The sequence below is a fragment of the Triticum aestivum genome, chromosome 7D, assembly GCF_018294505.1.
Source record: "Triticum aestivum cultivar Chinese Spring chromosome 7D, IWGSC CS RefSeq v2.1, whole genome shotgun sequence".
In the NCBI taxonomy this organism is placed as follows: domain Eukaryota; kingdom Viridiplantae; phylum Streptophyta; class Magnoliopsida; order Poales; family Poaceae; genus Triticum; species Triticum aestivum.
In genome coordinates this window covers 5,552,591-5,568,701 of record NC_057814.1, presented here as the reverse complement: position 1 = coordinate 5,568,701, position 16,111 = coordinate 5,552,591, and the positions used below count along the sequence as shown (strand labels likewise).

The 16,111-nt window shown below is 48.5% G+C and overlaps 1 protein-coding gene across 1 annotated transcript; it reads left to right on the top strand.

Moving 5' to 3' along the window:
- The first annotated feature begins 1,058 nt into the window (after positions 1 to 1,058).
- On the top strand, positions 1,059 to 9,912 carry LOC123166081 (protein transport protein SEC16B homolog). Its single transcript, XM_044583845.1, has 13 exons — positions 1,059 to 3,751; positions 3,829 to 4,152; positions 5,576 to 5,689; positions 5,768 to 5,890; positions 5,981 to 6,148; positions 6,525 to 6,650; positions 6,731 to 6,865; positions 7,369 to 7,496; positions 7,576 to 7,687; positions 7,771 to 8,100; positions 8,353 to 8,457; positions 8,537 to 8,841; positions 8,932 to 9,912. Exons 1-13 carry the CDS (start codon positions 1,307 to 1,309, stop codon positions 9,470 to 9,472), a joined length of 4,956 nt encoding a protein of 1,651 aa, XP_044439780.1. The 5' UTR covers positions 1,059 to 1,306; the 3' UTR covers positions 9,473 to 9,912.
- The last annotated feature ends 6,199 nt before the right edge of the window (positions 9,913 to 16,111 follow it).

Here is a 16,111-nt window from a genome sequence, read left to right as displayed (position 1 = left end):
ATCATGAAGAAGGCTAAACCTAGTTTGAAAGAGGGCATGCAATCTTGGCTAGACTATAAATATATTGCCTTTGATCACTACTGTGTATAGTCATATGTAAATGTCCCACCTTTAGTAATGAAAAAGAGTTACGGTGGGGATTTCCCCACTGTGTTTGCTAAAAAAAATCACATGAAAGAGTGGAAAAAAAATATGTATCAATGATGAGACAAAAATTGCAAAGTGTTGTGGGAACCAAGGAAATTGACAAAATAAAAGTATTAACAGTGAGATGAGATGATTATGAAGTCTATGACACGATAATGCTTGCGCATATTCAAGTATATAACATGGTTATGAAGTTTTATGCTGACAAGAACAATTTCGTGTGACAAGCAGAACAAACGATTCTAGTGCTCTAAAAAAGGAAACAAATGCTCAAAATTTGCCTGTTTCTACACAAGACGTTAAAACTAGCCATATTTTCGTGTGTTTTTATAAGCACGTGAACAATTGCCATTTTGTTGACACTAGTCTCATCAGGGTAAAATGTTTTCCTTGATGCTCAGGTTGCATGTGCTATCGGATGCACCTTCCATTTCCCTCGAACGACCTCCTGTGATCCCACCTAGCAGCGGCCACGTCATCCAACTCCCGGCCCCTCCACGCATCCACGGCCCTCGGCAACCCCCTGGCCACCGCGGTCTCCGCCATGTCATCACCAACCAGCGCACATCTCCTCCTCGCATCCAATCAATAGCCGCCGAGTGTACACACCACGTCATCAAAATACCACCTTAGGAAGTATCCCATCTCGTTCCGTCACATCGAGGGCCACACGATCTCGGAAAAAAAAGGCGTCTTCCGCGCTCGCAAGTCGGTGCTTTAATCGGCTAGATGCACCTTTATTTTGTCTGGAGACCAGAGAGGAGCGTACGTTGTTATAAATAAAGTGGAATAAAAGGAGTAGGAAAGATGGTTGGAGAATCACATGGAAAGCCAAGGGGGAAAAGGAGAGGTGGATTGACACGTAGGCAGGCAGGTTTTGGAAATGAGTTGGCGTTGGAGAGCAGGGATGACGGGGAAGGGGGGGAGGAGGCGAGTGACGCGACGTCGGCACGCACGCACGCGTCTCCCACCTCTCCACGATCCAAAATCCAACTCCACCAGAGACAGAGAGCCGAGATCCAAAATCCAGTCCCTCGCCGCCCCCCACCCTACCGATCCGATCCGCCGCCGCCTCCTCCTCGATCCAGCGCGCCGCGCCGGGATCCGAACCCTAGACCTCCCTCTCGCCCCTCTCCCGGGAGGGATCGGCGCCGGGCGGATGGGGTCCGACTCCGACGACGCCGACTTCTTCGACAAGCTCGTCGACGACGACGACGACGACGCCAAAGCGCCCCCCGCCGCCGCTGCCTCCGCCCATGGCCCCGCTGCCGCCGACGAGGCCGCCGCCGCCGCGGACCTCGCGGCCCTCACCCTGTCCGACGGCGACGACGAGGACGGTGCCGGCGGCACGGGAGGGGCGCCGGAGTCCATGGCCCCTCAGGACGCGGCTGAAGCCCCGACAGACGCCGCGGATCCTCCACCTCCCCCTCCTCAGACAGAGGCTGAAGTCCCGGCGTCGCCCCGTGGCGCTGAGGTCCTGACCGGGGCCCCTGATGCCGGGGTTCTGCCCGCGGCCCCTGATGACGAGGTTCCGGCTGGGCTACCCGAGGTGAAGGCGGTGGCCGCCGCTGACCCCGAGGGCAGGTCGCCAGGGTCGGGGTCCGGGTCAGGCTCCTCCAAGGGCGTCCGTACCACGGTCAAGCAGGTGCAGTGGAGCCTCTTCGGCGCCGACATCAGCAGCAGCGCTGAGCCGGATCCGTTCAGCGACCTCCTGGCGGACGGCGCCGGCGACGCATTACTCGGAGCGCAGGTTTCAGGTTTCGGTGCCAGCAGTGTCGGAGCCGTGGATCACAGCTTCTACAATGGAGCGGGCAGCAGCAATGCCAGTTCCCAGCTGGGCTGGGGGACTGGTTCCGGGGAATTCCTGGCGGATGGCGGTGTTGGTGAAGACGCCTTTTTCGGAGTGCAGGGTTCAGCTCTAGGGACTGCTGGTAGCGTTGGGGCGGCGGATCATAGTTTCTTCAATGGAGTGGACAGCAATGCCAATTCACAGTCGTATATGGGTGCTGGTGTCGTGAAGTCTGCGGATCATCAGAACACCAGTGCGCAGTCTGACTGGACCGCCGGGGCTGTGGACCCCTCGGATCCCTACCCTGGCTGGAAGTGGGACGTGGCAACAGGGCAGTGGTATCAAGTGGATGCTATCGGTGCTCAAGGCTTTGCTGATAATGGCGGTGCTGTAGCGGCCTTCGGGAGCGAAAATGTTCAGCAGCAGCAGCAGCAGCAGCACCTCGGTGTTTCGTACCTGCAGAACTCTTCACAGGCAGGGTTGGAGACCATCACGGAGGAGGGCAGCGCCGCTGCCGCCAGCTGGGGCCAGGATCAGAGCAGCGCAGCCGCAGCGGAGTACCCACCAAACATGCTCTTCTATGCTGAGTACCCTGAACATTACTATGACACCAACACTCAGCAGTGGTTCACGCTCGAGTCATATCAGCAAAGTGTCTTGCAAGCTGCAACTCCGCCATCAGCAGTAGATGCATTTGCTGGGGCAGGTCACAGTGTAGCTCATACTGGGAATACTCAGGCAAGTAGTTTTAATCAGCAGAACCAATGGCAGCATGGTTCGGTAGCCAACAGCATGCAGCCTTATACCGAGAATCAGATTAGTCAGCCGGCGTATACTGAGCCTTTGAAGCCCTCTACAAATTATGGAGCTGCTATCAACACATTCGTGCCTAATATCAACACATTCGTGCCTTCTACAAGTCAATACAGTGGTAGTGGCGAGGGCCACCAGGTTAGTAACAAGGTTTTCCAACCTACCAGTTATCAGAGTGCTGCTCACAAGGGTTTTGAACCGTATAAAAACAATCAAAGTGCTATCAACACATTTTTGCCTTCCACAAGTCAATACAATAGTAGTGGTGAGGGCTACCAGGTTAGTAACAAGGGTTTCCAACCTACCAGTTACCAGACTGCTGCTCATAAGGGTTTTGAACCACATAAAAACAATCAAAATGCTATCAACACATTTTTGCCTTCTACAAGCCAATACAGTGGTGGTGGTGAGGCCCACCAGGTTAGTAACAAGGGTTTCGAACCTACTAGCCATCAGAGTGCTCACAAGGGTTTTGAACCGTATAAGATCAATCAAAGTACTTCTGCTAGCCATGACAGTGGGTCCAGGGGATTTGAGCCTTCACAAGGTCACCAGGGGTTTAAACCTTTCACAAATAACCAGAGAAGCACAGGATTTGTACCTTCTACAAGTCACCAGATTGCCCACAAGGAATTTGAACCTCCGAAAGATAATCAAGCTCACCATGTAGCACACCAATCTTCATCAGGCCATGGTTATGACTATCCGAATGGCTTTGTTGAGCCACAAAAAGGTGTTCCTGTAACAAGCATGTACCAGATGCAAACACAGACTGATCCTGCCACACACATGCATTTACCAAATAACTATGTGAGCAATGAGAACTCCATGAGCTTTCCTCAGCAGCTAGCTCCATCTCAACAACTCGGCTACTCCCACCACGAGGAGAGGTCGTCAGCTGGACGCCCACCACATTCGCTGGTTGCGTTTGGATTTGGTGGGAAGCTTGTAGTTATGAAAGAGACCAGCTCGATGACTACAAACTTTGACAGTGGAAATCAGGTATCTTCATCACAGTCTTTATAATGTTCTTGTTTGCAATTAAGTTGTAGCTAATAGCTTTTACCGTTTCATTGAAGAGCAATTCTCGAGGCACACTGTCAATTCTTAATATATCGGAGGTTGTTGCTGATAAAATTGATCAACAAGGCATCCCTAATGGCAGTGCACTTAGCTACTTCTATGCTTTGTGTCGTCGACCTATTCCTGGCCCCCTTGCCGGAGGAAGTGCTGCAGCAAAGGACCTGAATAAATGGCTTGATGATATTATCGGAGGCTACGAGTCTTCTGTCAGCGATTTCCAAGGAGGGGATGTTCAGAAGCTGCTTATATCGTTGCTGAAAATATCATATCAACACTATGGAAAACTCCGTTCACCCTTTGGGCCCGATCCATCGCGTGAGGTATTTTCTGTTTCGTCTTGGTATATTCTGTTTGGAAGTATCCATGCTTTTCCTTGAGCAGCATCATTGATTTTAGGTTACTGTAAAATCTTCTCGGGAGCAATCAATGTACTACACTGTGACACTGATAATCCAGTCTTGCGCTGCAAGCACATACCAAATATACTCTCTCTAATACTTTGTACGGACCTGTGATACAAATTTGGACAGAATAAATAACTTCTTGATCTTAAAAATTAGGTCTTGCACTTTTATGGGCCTGTATTCAATCACTTCTGGGCCCTACTGGTGGATGCAGTCCTACATCGTTGTCTGCTTATTTGTTCTTCTGCATATATCATGTTGAAAGAGAAACGAATCTTGATGCTGGAAAACAGTGACATGTCAGAGTTATGTGGTAGCTGTCTACTTCTCTGATAGATGCACCCTAGGTTAGATACCAGATTCGCAGCAATCACAGGTTAACCCTGATCCTGATTGCTCGCTGGTGGCAAATTCGTCGATGCCTACCTGATGGCAAGGGCCAGGAGATATCCATGGCACTCTCTGCCTTCTTTCTGCTGCCCTCACAGCCGGATATGGCGAGGTTAATCTCTATCCTTGAAGAGAGCCACACCCTTGGCATCCTGGACGAGATTTGCGGGGTGAGGGTTAGGGTACTGGCCGTGTGAGCGATCGAGAGAAGTGCTGGCACAAAGGGAGAGGCGAGCGACAAGGACTTGGGGTTTCCTTCGCATTCAAGGGGCATTGCCGCACTGGGTTTGTTGTGTGCATCTGTCTCAGTTTGTCCTTTTCATTTATTTTTCTTTTCCATTTTATTATCATGTGGGGATCTTCTGTAGTTGTGGTTTGATTGGTGTTTTGATTTTAAGTATAGATCAATATTTGTATATTAGAGCCCTTGAACTGAAAGTGTCCGGTTTAAATGAAAGAGGTATTCTCCCATTGAGCCTTATAAGTGGTGTACCACGAACTGCAGATCTAGGAACTACTCTTGATGAAACGATATTATGCTTTTCATTAAACAAAAGAGGATTCCACATTAAAGCCATCCTTTGTTAGATTGTGTTCTGCTTGAAATGGCTTCAAGTCAATCCCTATTAGCTACCTATAAGTGGTTTGTGGCCTTTTGGCCCATGCGGCATTTTTCATATGCCAAGTATTTTGGCTCATGCCTATAAAGCAGCACTGTAAGGATTTACATTGTGAACATCTACAAGTAACTCGATTCAGCTTTATCATTTCTCGTCGCGTGCTTGAATGTCTCTTTTTAATATGATATGATATTAAAATTATCCCATGTTGCCCCAAGCCCCACCCCCAGGTGGAATAATGAATGTCTTTGAATTATTGGTAACAGGGTATGGATGACCTCATGTGCCCATATGGAATAACAAATTTATTTTTGAATTGCTGTTAACAGGGTATGGATGGCCCAGACACTGCAGTAACAGCGCTTTTTTCATCATGTAGTAGTAATAGTGCCCGTATGAGAGACCATTGCATGAAAAATATCCCCTCAGAAAACCAGATACAGGTAATTCTGTTTTCTTGGCTGTCTGTGCTGTCTCATCTAGCAAATATGGCCTTGGTTGAACCAATTATTCTACTGCAGGCTACTGCTCAAGAAGTTCAAAATCTTTTAGTTTCTGGTAAAAGGAAAGATGCGCTTCAGTATGCGCAGGAAGGTCAGCTTTGGGGACCTGCACTGATCCTTGCTTTACAACTTGGTGATCAGGTCTGCTTCACTCTGTAAATCTGCTGTCCCTAGACTGCTTGGTGGCTTTGCCTTTCTTTTTTTCCTGAACAATTTTGACTGGTCATGCAGTTTTATGCGGATACTGTGAAGAAAATGGCTTACTGTCATTTCAAATCTGGATCACCTTTGAGGACATTGTGCCTTCTTATCGCTGGACAACCAGCAGATGTTTTTAAGCCTGAGAACCCTGTCGATGCCAATTATGCCACTTTACATGCGCAGCAACAGCCTGCAGAGGTAATACACAAGAACTTATTTATTGCATTCTTGCCTGTGATTTGAAGGAGCAACAGGATGCATATTTAAATGGAACCTCCACATTTATTACTCTCGAGTTTAAATGACTTTCACTGGAAGGAATTGGAACCATGATGTCCATAGTTTTTGTGTCGTAGTGTGCTGCCACACAGAACTCTGGATCTTCTTTAGCCTGCACAATGTTTTTGTTTGTCATCTTTTAAACTGCAATTGCTTTTTAAATCCTGACATGGATTTTGCCTGACTTCTCTCGACTTCTCATTTCATGATTCTCGACATTTTACGTGGAGTGCTCGTTCTTTTTTCCATTTTAGTTACTTTGAAGTTAATGTAGTGTGGCTTTTCTGTCCGACAGGGTACTCCTGTGGGCATGCTGAATGACTGGCAACAAAATTTGGCAATTATAACTGCAAACAGGACAAAAGCAGATGAGCTTGTAATCACTCACCTCGGGGATTGCCTTTGGAAAGAGAGAAATGAGGTTTGCATCTGTTTGAGTGTTCGTTTCCTTTAATGTTTTAGCTGAATACCTTACTTATATTGTTATATATGTATATGCAGGTTGCAGCTGCTCATTCATGCTATTTAGTTGCTGAGCTAAATATCGATCCATACTCTGAAAGTGCAAGAATGTGTTTACTCGGAGCAGACCATCTGAGATGTCCTCGCACATTTACCAGCCCTGAAGCTATACAGGTCTTCTAAATCTGCACACTTCACTTTGTGTATGTTTGTGGTTGCGTACATGTGCGCGAACACACATGTGATGGTGCATTTGATCTTCTATGATAATAATTGCTCAGATATGAATAGTTGTGTATCTTGTTTGTTCCCCCGTCCCTCTCCCACCAACCCATGGTCCGGCTGCAGATTAGATATGTTGCTACATCTGTCAAATTGGGATTTTATTATTTTGCTACTTGCTCTTTAGCATTCCTTTCTGGTTGGAAACTATAGTTCTTAAACTAGTGGGGTCGGGGGGTCTGCATTTCCTTCATGGATGTTGGTCACATCCTTATTTTGCTTGGTTACTGCTCTCGTCCTCTCATAGCAAGTACATTTATTTTCACTGTCATTTGCTGTTCCTGAACAAATACTACATTCTTTTCATTGCCATTTGCTGTTCCTGAATAAATACTACCTTTTTTTCATTGGCATTTGCTGTTCCTGAACAAATACCATTGTGATGCAATTTACAGAGAACAGAGTTGTATGAATATGCGAAAGCCCTTGGAAATTCTCAGTATATCCTCCTGCCATTTCAACCATATAAGCTGATATATGCATACATGCTTGCGGAGGTTGGGAAGGTCTCTGATTCACTAAAGTAAGTTTCTGGGCTATTTCATATCCCCTTATATCTTAGTTATGCAAACTCATTTTAAAACTTGAATGGCCTTCCTAAGGTACTGTCAAGCATCTTTGAAGCTCCTGAAATCCTCCGGCCGTGCGCCTGAACTAGAAGCATGGAAGCAATTGTTTTCATCTCTGGAGGAGCGGATACGCACCCACCAGCAGGTATGACTTCTGTGCAGTTAATGTTGTTTATTGATCTTGAGCATTTTCTCCTATTAACTGACAATTGACGTGCTGACATGTAGGGTGGTTATGGCACAAATCTTGCTCCTGCAAAGCTTGTTGGAAAGATTTTCTCAACATTTGATAAATCTTTGTCCCGCATGATGGGTACACAACCCGCACCAATGCCGCCATTGTCACAGGGCTCTTCTGGTGACAGAGATTTCTATCCTGTTCCTCAAGTTACAAATCCTGCTCCTCCGGTTACAAACTTTGTAAATAGTCAGTCACCGATGCCTATGTCATCTTCTACTTCGGAGCAGTTTATGAGTGAAATAGCAGAAAATAGCGACCCTGACAAGAAAGGCGCACATAGCAGAAGTGTCTCTGCACCAGACTTAAAGAAAAAACAGGTAGGTTATAAGGCATACGATTTTTCCTATCTTGTTGCATATTATAATGTGTGCATTTGAATTTAGTGGTGTGTTACCTTGGTCAAGATGGTGTGGCCACTATATATCCTGTCTCCTGAATTTATCACTTCCCTAATACATATGCCCACTCCAAATATATCTTCTATGTGCTCCAAACGAAGGAGCACTTGTTCATTGGAACATTTTCTGGAGGTTTCTTCATTTCTCTGTCTGACATTTACCGTCTAACAGGGTGGTGGATCAGATAATGCACAAAGCACATCAGGTTCAGGCAGTTCGCGATTCGGATGGTTGCTGCAGAAAACAGTGGGACTTGTTTCGAAATCTTCCAACCAGGTGTGTGCTGATAACTTTTATACTTCTGCCTACCTTTCGCTATGCACAGTAACTAAAATAATGTTCTCATTGTCTGAAGGCCAAGTTGGGGGAAGAGAACAGTTTCTACTATGATGAGAACCTGAAGCGGTGGGTGGAGCGAGGTGCTGCGATCCCTGCTGCCGTGGAGCCTCCTCTTGCCCCACCTCCTACAAAAGCCTCGTTCCAGAACGGCGTTCCAGATCACAACACCTCGACTGGGCCCCCCAGCGGCGGAGGTTATACTCCTAATGGATTTTCAGAAGCGAAACCTCCAAATCCTTCGGAGCCGGTTTCAGGGATGCCGCCGATGCCACCTAGCCAGAATCAGTTCTCAGCACGTGGGAGGGCGGGTGTGAGATCAAGGTAATTTTGTTTAGTTCCACCGCCACTGCCTTGCATTTTACTTCTTCACCAAGTGGCCAAGTGGGCTATAACATACCCTCATCTGTGTAGATACGTCGACACATTCAACAAGGGTGGTGGCGGAAACTCCTTCGGAGGGCCATCATACAACAGACCAGCCATGCCATCGGTGAACAAGCTGCCCGCCGCCAGTTTCTTCGTCCCAACTCCAGCCGCAGATGCTTCAATGCAGCCGACCGAGACAGCAGCCGACGCGCACAGCGAATCCGCAAGCCAGGACGGGCCATCGTCCTCGCCGGCAGTTGAGTCCTCGTTCTACGCCTCCCCGCCACCCCCAATGCAAATGCAAACGGGCATGCAGCGGCACCCGAGCATGGACAACATCATGACCCCCTCTGGCAGCGGCAACGGCTCCTTCTCGAAGTCACGGGCAGCATCATGGAGCGGGACATACTCGGAGCAGATGAGCAGCACCGCCGCCTCGAGATCGCCGGACGGGCAGACCATGCAGTCCCCGCCAATGATGCCCGGTGTGAGACCTTCCCACAGCCGCTCCCACAGCAACTCGTCCCTTAATCGGTTCAACAGCGGTGGTGGGTTCGGGGAGGATCTCCAGGAGGTGGAGCTCTGATACTCGAAACAAGGTTATGGAGAAAAGCGCGAGGGAGCGAGCGAGGCCGCCAGATTTTTCTTTCTTCTTCTTGCTGATAGTTCGTTCTGTATTTAATATCCATGATATATATGTCGCTAGAAAGGTACAAAAAAAAAGGAGAGGAGCGGCGTCCCTTTTTTCTTTTTTTGCATGGGAAGCGTGCGGACGCCATTGTACATGATAGTTGTTCAACCATCATCTCAAGCCAGATGTTGGAGAGAGAAGCAATAAATGAGTAACCAGGGAGGAGAGGAGACTTGTAGCAGTAACTTGTTAAGATAGCAAGAAAGAAGCATGCACAAACTAGGTACATTTTAGAGCCTTTGATTCATCTCATCATCATTATGTAACTTGAGACTTTGGATTTCATAATTGGTCGCGGATGCTGGGTAAGCTCAATGTCAGTGCTGTTCTGTCAACTCGCATGCTGCATACTCCCTCCGTCCAGAAATACTTGTGCTGCATACTCCCTCCGTCCAGAAATACTTGTCTGGGAAATGGATGTATTTAGACGTATTTTAGTTCTAGATACATCCATTTTGCTCCATTTCTGCGATAAGTATTTCCTGATGGAGAGATCATCTTTTTTGCGTTTGGAATTGGCGTATATACTGTAGTAAAAGAATTATTTTCTTTAAAAATAAATAAATAAATTTATGTGAACATTTCTATTACTCCCTTCGTTCATTTTTATAAGTCGTTTCAGACAACTGAAATTGACATGTTTTGCATGCTGTCTGAAATGTCTACAAGGCCTTATAAAAATGAACAGAGGAAGTACCAGACCTTCCTGGCACATTGGTCTGGCTATATGAGTAGTCTTTCCATTTTATAGTAAGGGTGTGGGTACTCTGAATTGCTCTTTGCACAAAGGAAAAGCTATCTAGATTGTTTCATACCAGTGGAGGAACAATTGTCGCGTGGCTCGCTTATAGTTATTTCTAACATAAGGCATCCAGATATAAACATTCATACACTTATATGTTACCTTCTTTGCCTTCATTCATTCTTTCTTTTTGGTTTCTGGAGGAAGGCTAGGGGCGATATCCGGCTTGAGTGTAGCACCATGAGCATTCCACCATTAGAAAGTCGGCAGTTTTGCTTGAAGATTTAGCCTTAGTAGTTCTTTTCAGGTCCAAGCAATATAAAAAGATGGTGTAAGGCCAAAAATGCTTAGCTACACCCGTTTAATGTTGGCAGATCTGCTTTTACAATGTGAAATGGACGAGCCGAGCATGTTTCACATGGAGAGCCCCCCCGCGCGCGTCGCCCTCCCTGGCGACTCGGGGGCGAAAAACCTAGCGCCGCCGCCTCTCCACCCTAGCCCCTCCATCGTCTCGCCGCCGCCAGAGGCTCCGGCCGGCAAAGCTCGCCTGGATCCGGGGATGGCGGCGGCGGGGCAACTCTCCGGCTGGCGCGAGGTGGCTGGATGTGGTGCCTCGTGCACGTGCGCGCGTGTGGCGGCGGGGAGGTGGTGTGCGGCGGCGCGGGTCGCAGGCAAGGGGGGTGGAGGGCGGCGGACTCGGGCTGGCTGGGCGCGGCTTGCCCGGAGGTGATGCGCCCTCTCTTGGGTGGTCGAACCTCCAGCGGCTGCTGTCGACCACGTCCAGATCTGGCGCCTAGGCGTGGGGCGTTTCTGCAGAGGTTGGTGGCGGAGGCTGTAGGCCGGCAGTGGGATGGCGAGCAGCAGGTGTGGTCGGAGGCAGGGGTTGGTCTCTGCTACAGCTGGCAGCTGATGGGGGCACGAATCTAACTCTGTCCGTGGTGGTGCCAGTGCTGCGGCCTGGATTGATCCCCCCTCCATCAGCGACAGTGCTCATGGTGAGCAAGGGCGTCTGTGGGGGGCTCCTTTTTGGACACGGCGAGGACGCTTCCGTGGTCTGACAGGGGGAGGTGAGATCTCGCGCTCATGTGCTTGCCGGACTCGGCGTCCTATGTGCGGCGGTGAGGTGCAGGCTGCGAAGCTTCGGGCGAAGGCCTACTGCTGACCTTGTCGGCAGCGATGATGGTGACGCCCTCAGGCGCCACTTCCCTTCTTGAAGGCATCATTGTGAAGCTTCATAGCCTGTTCTTGATGTGCTCCGGGTGAAAGCCTAAAATCCTTCCTTGGATTGGATGATGACGCCATCTTTGATGTCGTTTCCCCCTTGGGGGCATAGTCTTGGAGCCATGGATCCGTCGTGGGTTGCTTGGTGTCTCGGTTGGAGCGTTGTTGGTCTGTTGGTCTGCTTGGTGGCGGCGGTGGAAGTGATATGTGGCTGCAGCCTTTGCCTTGGTCATCTTGGGGCTGTTGGTCGACCTCTCTCTTGGGGGCTCGTGGCGGCGGTGACGACTCGGAGTTTGGTGCCCTTCGACGACGCTTGAGGTTTTGTTGTCTCGCATAGTGTTCTGACTCTCTCTATCTGTGATGGAGGCCGTGGTGTGGCTCAGAGGAGGTGCATTGCCCTTCAGCACGGTCAGCGGCCCTCTCTGTCACGGCGTGGCTAGGCAATGGGAAACCCTTCGACGGTGGTTGTGACTCTCCTAGTTCTTCAAAGTGATGAGTGATCGCAGGGCAGCAAACGACTTCTCCTCAACGTCTTCTCGGTGTCGGATCTCCTTTCGTCTGATCCAACAATGCTAGTTTCTGCTCTTCTCGGTCTACCTACTGATAATGGATGCTAAGTTCTTAGTGTTGGCTGCTTGTTGTAGCTTGCTTCTGGTTCTTCTTCTGTTGTTCCTTGTCCCTTTCTTGTGGGTTGGGTGCTACTTGTTATAGCCGTTGTGTTTGTATCTCGATCTTGGTTTTGAAAATGAAAATTGTTCAGGCCGGCTTTTGCCCGCCGTAGCAGCGTCAAAAAAAAAAAGGATGTACTACTCAAAAAGTCACAACTGTTTGAAGATTTAACATCATCTGTTATTTCTAGATCTTGCAATGCAAAAGGAGGTCACATGGCCAGATGCTTAGCTGGACTTCCAAGATTTTGGCAAAAACAAATGGGTTGACCTTCCATCATTTAGTCAGTGCTCACAACTAATAAATGATGGTGAAAACAGTATCCCGGGTGATTGTAGCAAGCCGTATGATGTATGTAGTCTCAGTAATCAGGTAATAAAAATGGTTATTTCCTTGAGTCTAGCGCTTGCTAAAGGAATTCGCCATCCTCGCGATGACATAATTTGCCATCTCGGGCATTCGATTTGCCGTACTAAAAATAATAATCTAATGATCGATTTGTAGCGAAACCCCTGCCTACTCAACATGAGTACATGACATTAGGGAATCCAGCAATAGAATCTCTCCAATTGGTGGTGGCAAAGATTTGTGGAGGCTTAGAAAATCCAAGTACCATCTGAATAACAAACGAATCATGGTGATCGCCATAGCAAATCAATTACGCCTGGTGAAAGACAAGTACAATGCCATTAAGTCAGGGGTAATTATAAAATCAAACCAGTGTATTAAAAAATACAAAAAAAGTACATCATGGATAAAGCATCAACATAAGAAAAGAAAAACATTATTCATCCAGAAATGGGAAAGGATATACTACCCCAACATTATAAGACGTTGGGGCAGTTTAAATAAACTGCTCCAACGTCTTATATTTAGGAATGGAGGTAGTAGCACATTAAGCTGACTGGTGTTGACAAATTTAGCAACTGGTCAAGGAATATGTGTAACTCTGCGGATGAGCAAATATGCACATATATTATGACCGTGATGTCCAAATATTGAAAAATCATAACAGTGTGTTCCTAGTGTTTACAGTAAAAAAAAAGTGTTCCCATTGATAACTAATTCTATACTGACACATAAGAAAACTTCACTATATAGTCAGTCCATAAGTACATCATAACAATGTGTTCTGGAACGTCTCAATTAATACTAAATGCACACACAACAGTCTATGCATACAGAATAACACACCTATATGGCAGCAATATTTCCATGTAAATAGAAAATTGTTTCATTATCTCTAACAAATGGGAAATGATCACTAGTTGCAAACGCTGCTCACGAAAGAGACATTATATATTCCAATAAACCAACTATTGACAGCATCACATTTTAAAAACTGTGGTAATGTGAAACCTAAGTATTCCAGTGCGCGTGCAATGAATACTCCGGTTTCTAAAAGACATGGTTTTATCAGCCTGGTTTATAAAAACAGGTCAAGGTCTCTTTTTAAAATACTACGAAAATATATACTATAGTGTTGGAGATACTACGGTTTATAAAATCATGGTATTTGTTGATGCCAAACACATAAAAAATAATCATTCAAACTATGGTTTCTACAAAATCACGGTATTCTACAAAAACTCTAAAATGCTTTGCTGCCAAACACAGCTGAAGCTATAAAAGCCCCGCATGTTTGAGATCAAGGACCTACGGCATCAATGTACTAGCAACACATAAAGAACAAGTGGTACCAGTTAAGCATGAATAATAAATAGATTAGCGGCAAAAGTGTTGAAATTTAAGAAAGGCGGACTATACCCCTATGCGCCACTTTCCCTTCACTCGCCACCTGCAAGGTTTATTCCGGTTGCACAGTTGTCCTTTGTTCCTGAAAGAAGAAAAGAAAATCAATCGGCTCGCCTAAGTAACTTGTAACAAAAATAGTGAAAAACAATGCAGAGATCGATGAAAAAAAAGAGGTGGTACAGATCCGACTCACCAGTATTCACGAATGCAACAGGTGCAGATATGGTAGATAAGGCAACAGGGTCCAAATACGGGGCCATGTAAGATGCAACCATCCATCGGCCGTGACCAAGCGTCAGTACTAAGGTTGTACTCGGTAAGTGACCCATTTGCCAGGCTGGCCTGAACAATGGTGTTGCTGACAACAGTGGGCAATGCCCCATTGGAGGAAACAGAAAGGCTCCTCACATTGTTAAGGAACAAAGCCTTGTCCCCAATGCTTGTTACCGGAATCGGCTTTTCCGATGTAATTAGATCCGCAAGCCTATGGATGATCATATGCGACCATGAGCGATCGGTGTAGCCGGTCACAAGGATCTGCGAGTCGCATTCTACTAGGTGGATGGGACGGGTGAGCTTCTCGGCTGGAATTGTGGCAATCAACTTGGGTGGTGGCAATGTCAATGAGGAGGAACCAGCTGAGCCCACCACATCCACATGATGATGGTGTTAGGAGGGAAGAGAAGAATGAGATTCAACACACTTTGATTAAGCTCAAGGCTGCGGTATATATACAGTTTACTGCTGCTGCCGAGCGAGATCATGCGTGTGCCACTACCACACGTCTTGCGCCACTCCGCTATCAACTGCTGCACGACTTGGCTATACCGTATGGCGACTATACATGGGCACATACGGTATAGAACTACCTACCCTAACACCCCCCGCAGTCGTGACGTCGGCTGAAGCGATGCAAAGACTGGACCGGAATTCGGAGAAAACTTCCCATGGCAGCCCTTTCGTCATGATGTTGGCGAGCTGCTGTCGAGTGGGGATGTGAAGAACATGGAACTCGCCGAGCACCACCTGCTCGCGGACGAAGAGGATATCCAGCTCGACGTGCTTTGTCCCGCGATGGTGAACAGGGTTGGCGGACAGGTAGACAGCGGAGACGTTGTCACAGTAAACCAGCGTGGCCTTGTCGACGGGGGAAAGCAGCTCGCCGAGTAGTTGTCGGAGCCAGACGCACTCAGCAACGGCGTTCGCAACGCCGCGGTATTCCGCTTCGGCGCTGGAACGCGAGACGATGGCCTGGCGCTTCGACGACCAAGACACGAGCGCGTCGCCGAGGTAGACGCAGAAGCCAGAGGTGGAGCGGCGTGTGTCAGGGCAGCCACCCCAGTCGGCGTCCATGAATGCTCGCAGGTCCAGGACGCGCGAGGCGCGGAGGTGAAGACCGAGGGTGGGCGTGCCGCACATGTACCGAAGGACACGCTTGATCAACCCGAGATGACACTCGCGGGGATCATGCATGTGGAGGCAGATCTGCTGGACGGCGTAGGCGATCTCTGGGCGCGTGATCGTTAGATACTGTAGAGCGCCGGCGATGCTGCGATAGGCGGAGGGGTCAGCAACACGGGGCCCATCGGCCGTTGGCAGCTTGCCCTTGGTGTCGATCGGCGTGGGAGACGGGCGGCAGGTGTCCATGCCGGCGCGATCCAGAATGTCCGCGGCATACTGCTCCTGGCAGAGGAAGAAGCCCGCCGCCGTGCGCGTGACGCGGATGCCGAGGAAGAAGTGCAGAGGGCCGAGGTCCTTCATGGCAAACTCCCTAGTGAGCTGAGTGACGACGCGGCGGAGCGCTGCGGGCGAGGACGCGGTGAGCACGATGTCGTCGATGTAGAGGAGCAGGAACGCGATGTCGGGGCCGTGGCGACGAGTGAACAACGACGAGTCCGAGCGTGTCGCAGAGAAGCCGATGGACTGATGAAAACCGGCGAAACGACGGAACCACGCGCGCGGCGCCTGCTTCAAGCCGTAAATAGACTTGGAGAGGCGACAGACGTGGTGAGGCCTGTCGACATCAACGAAGCCGGTTGGCTGAAGACAGTAGACCTCCTCGTCCAGCATACCGTGCAGGAAGGCGTTGGATACATCAAGCTGATGAACCGGCCAGTCGCGTGATGCAGCGAGGGTCAACACAGTGC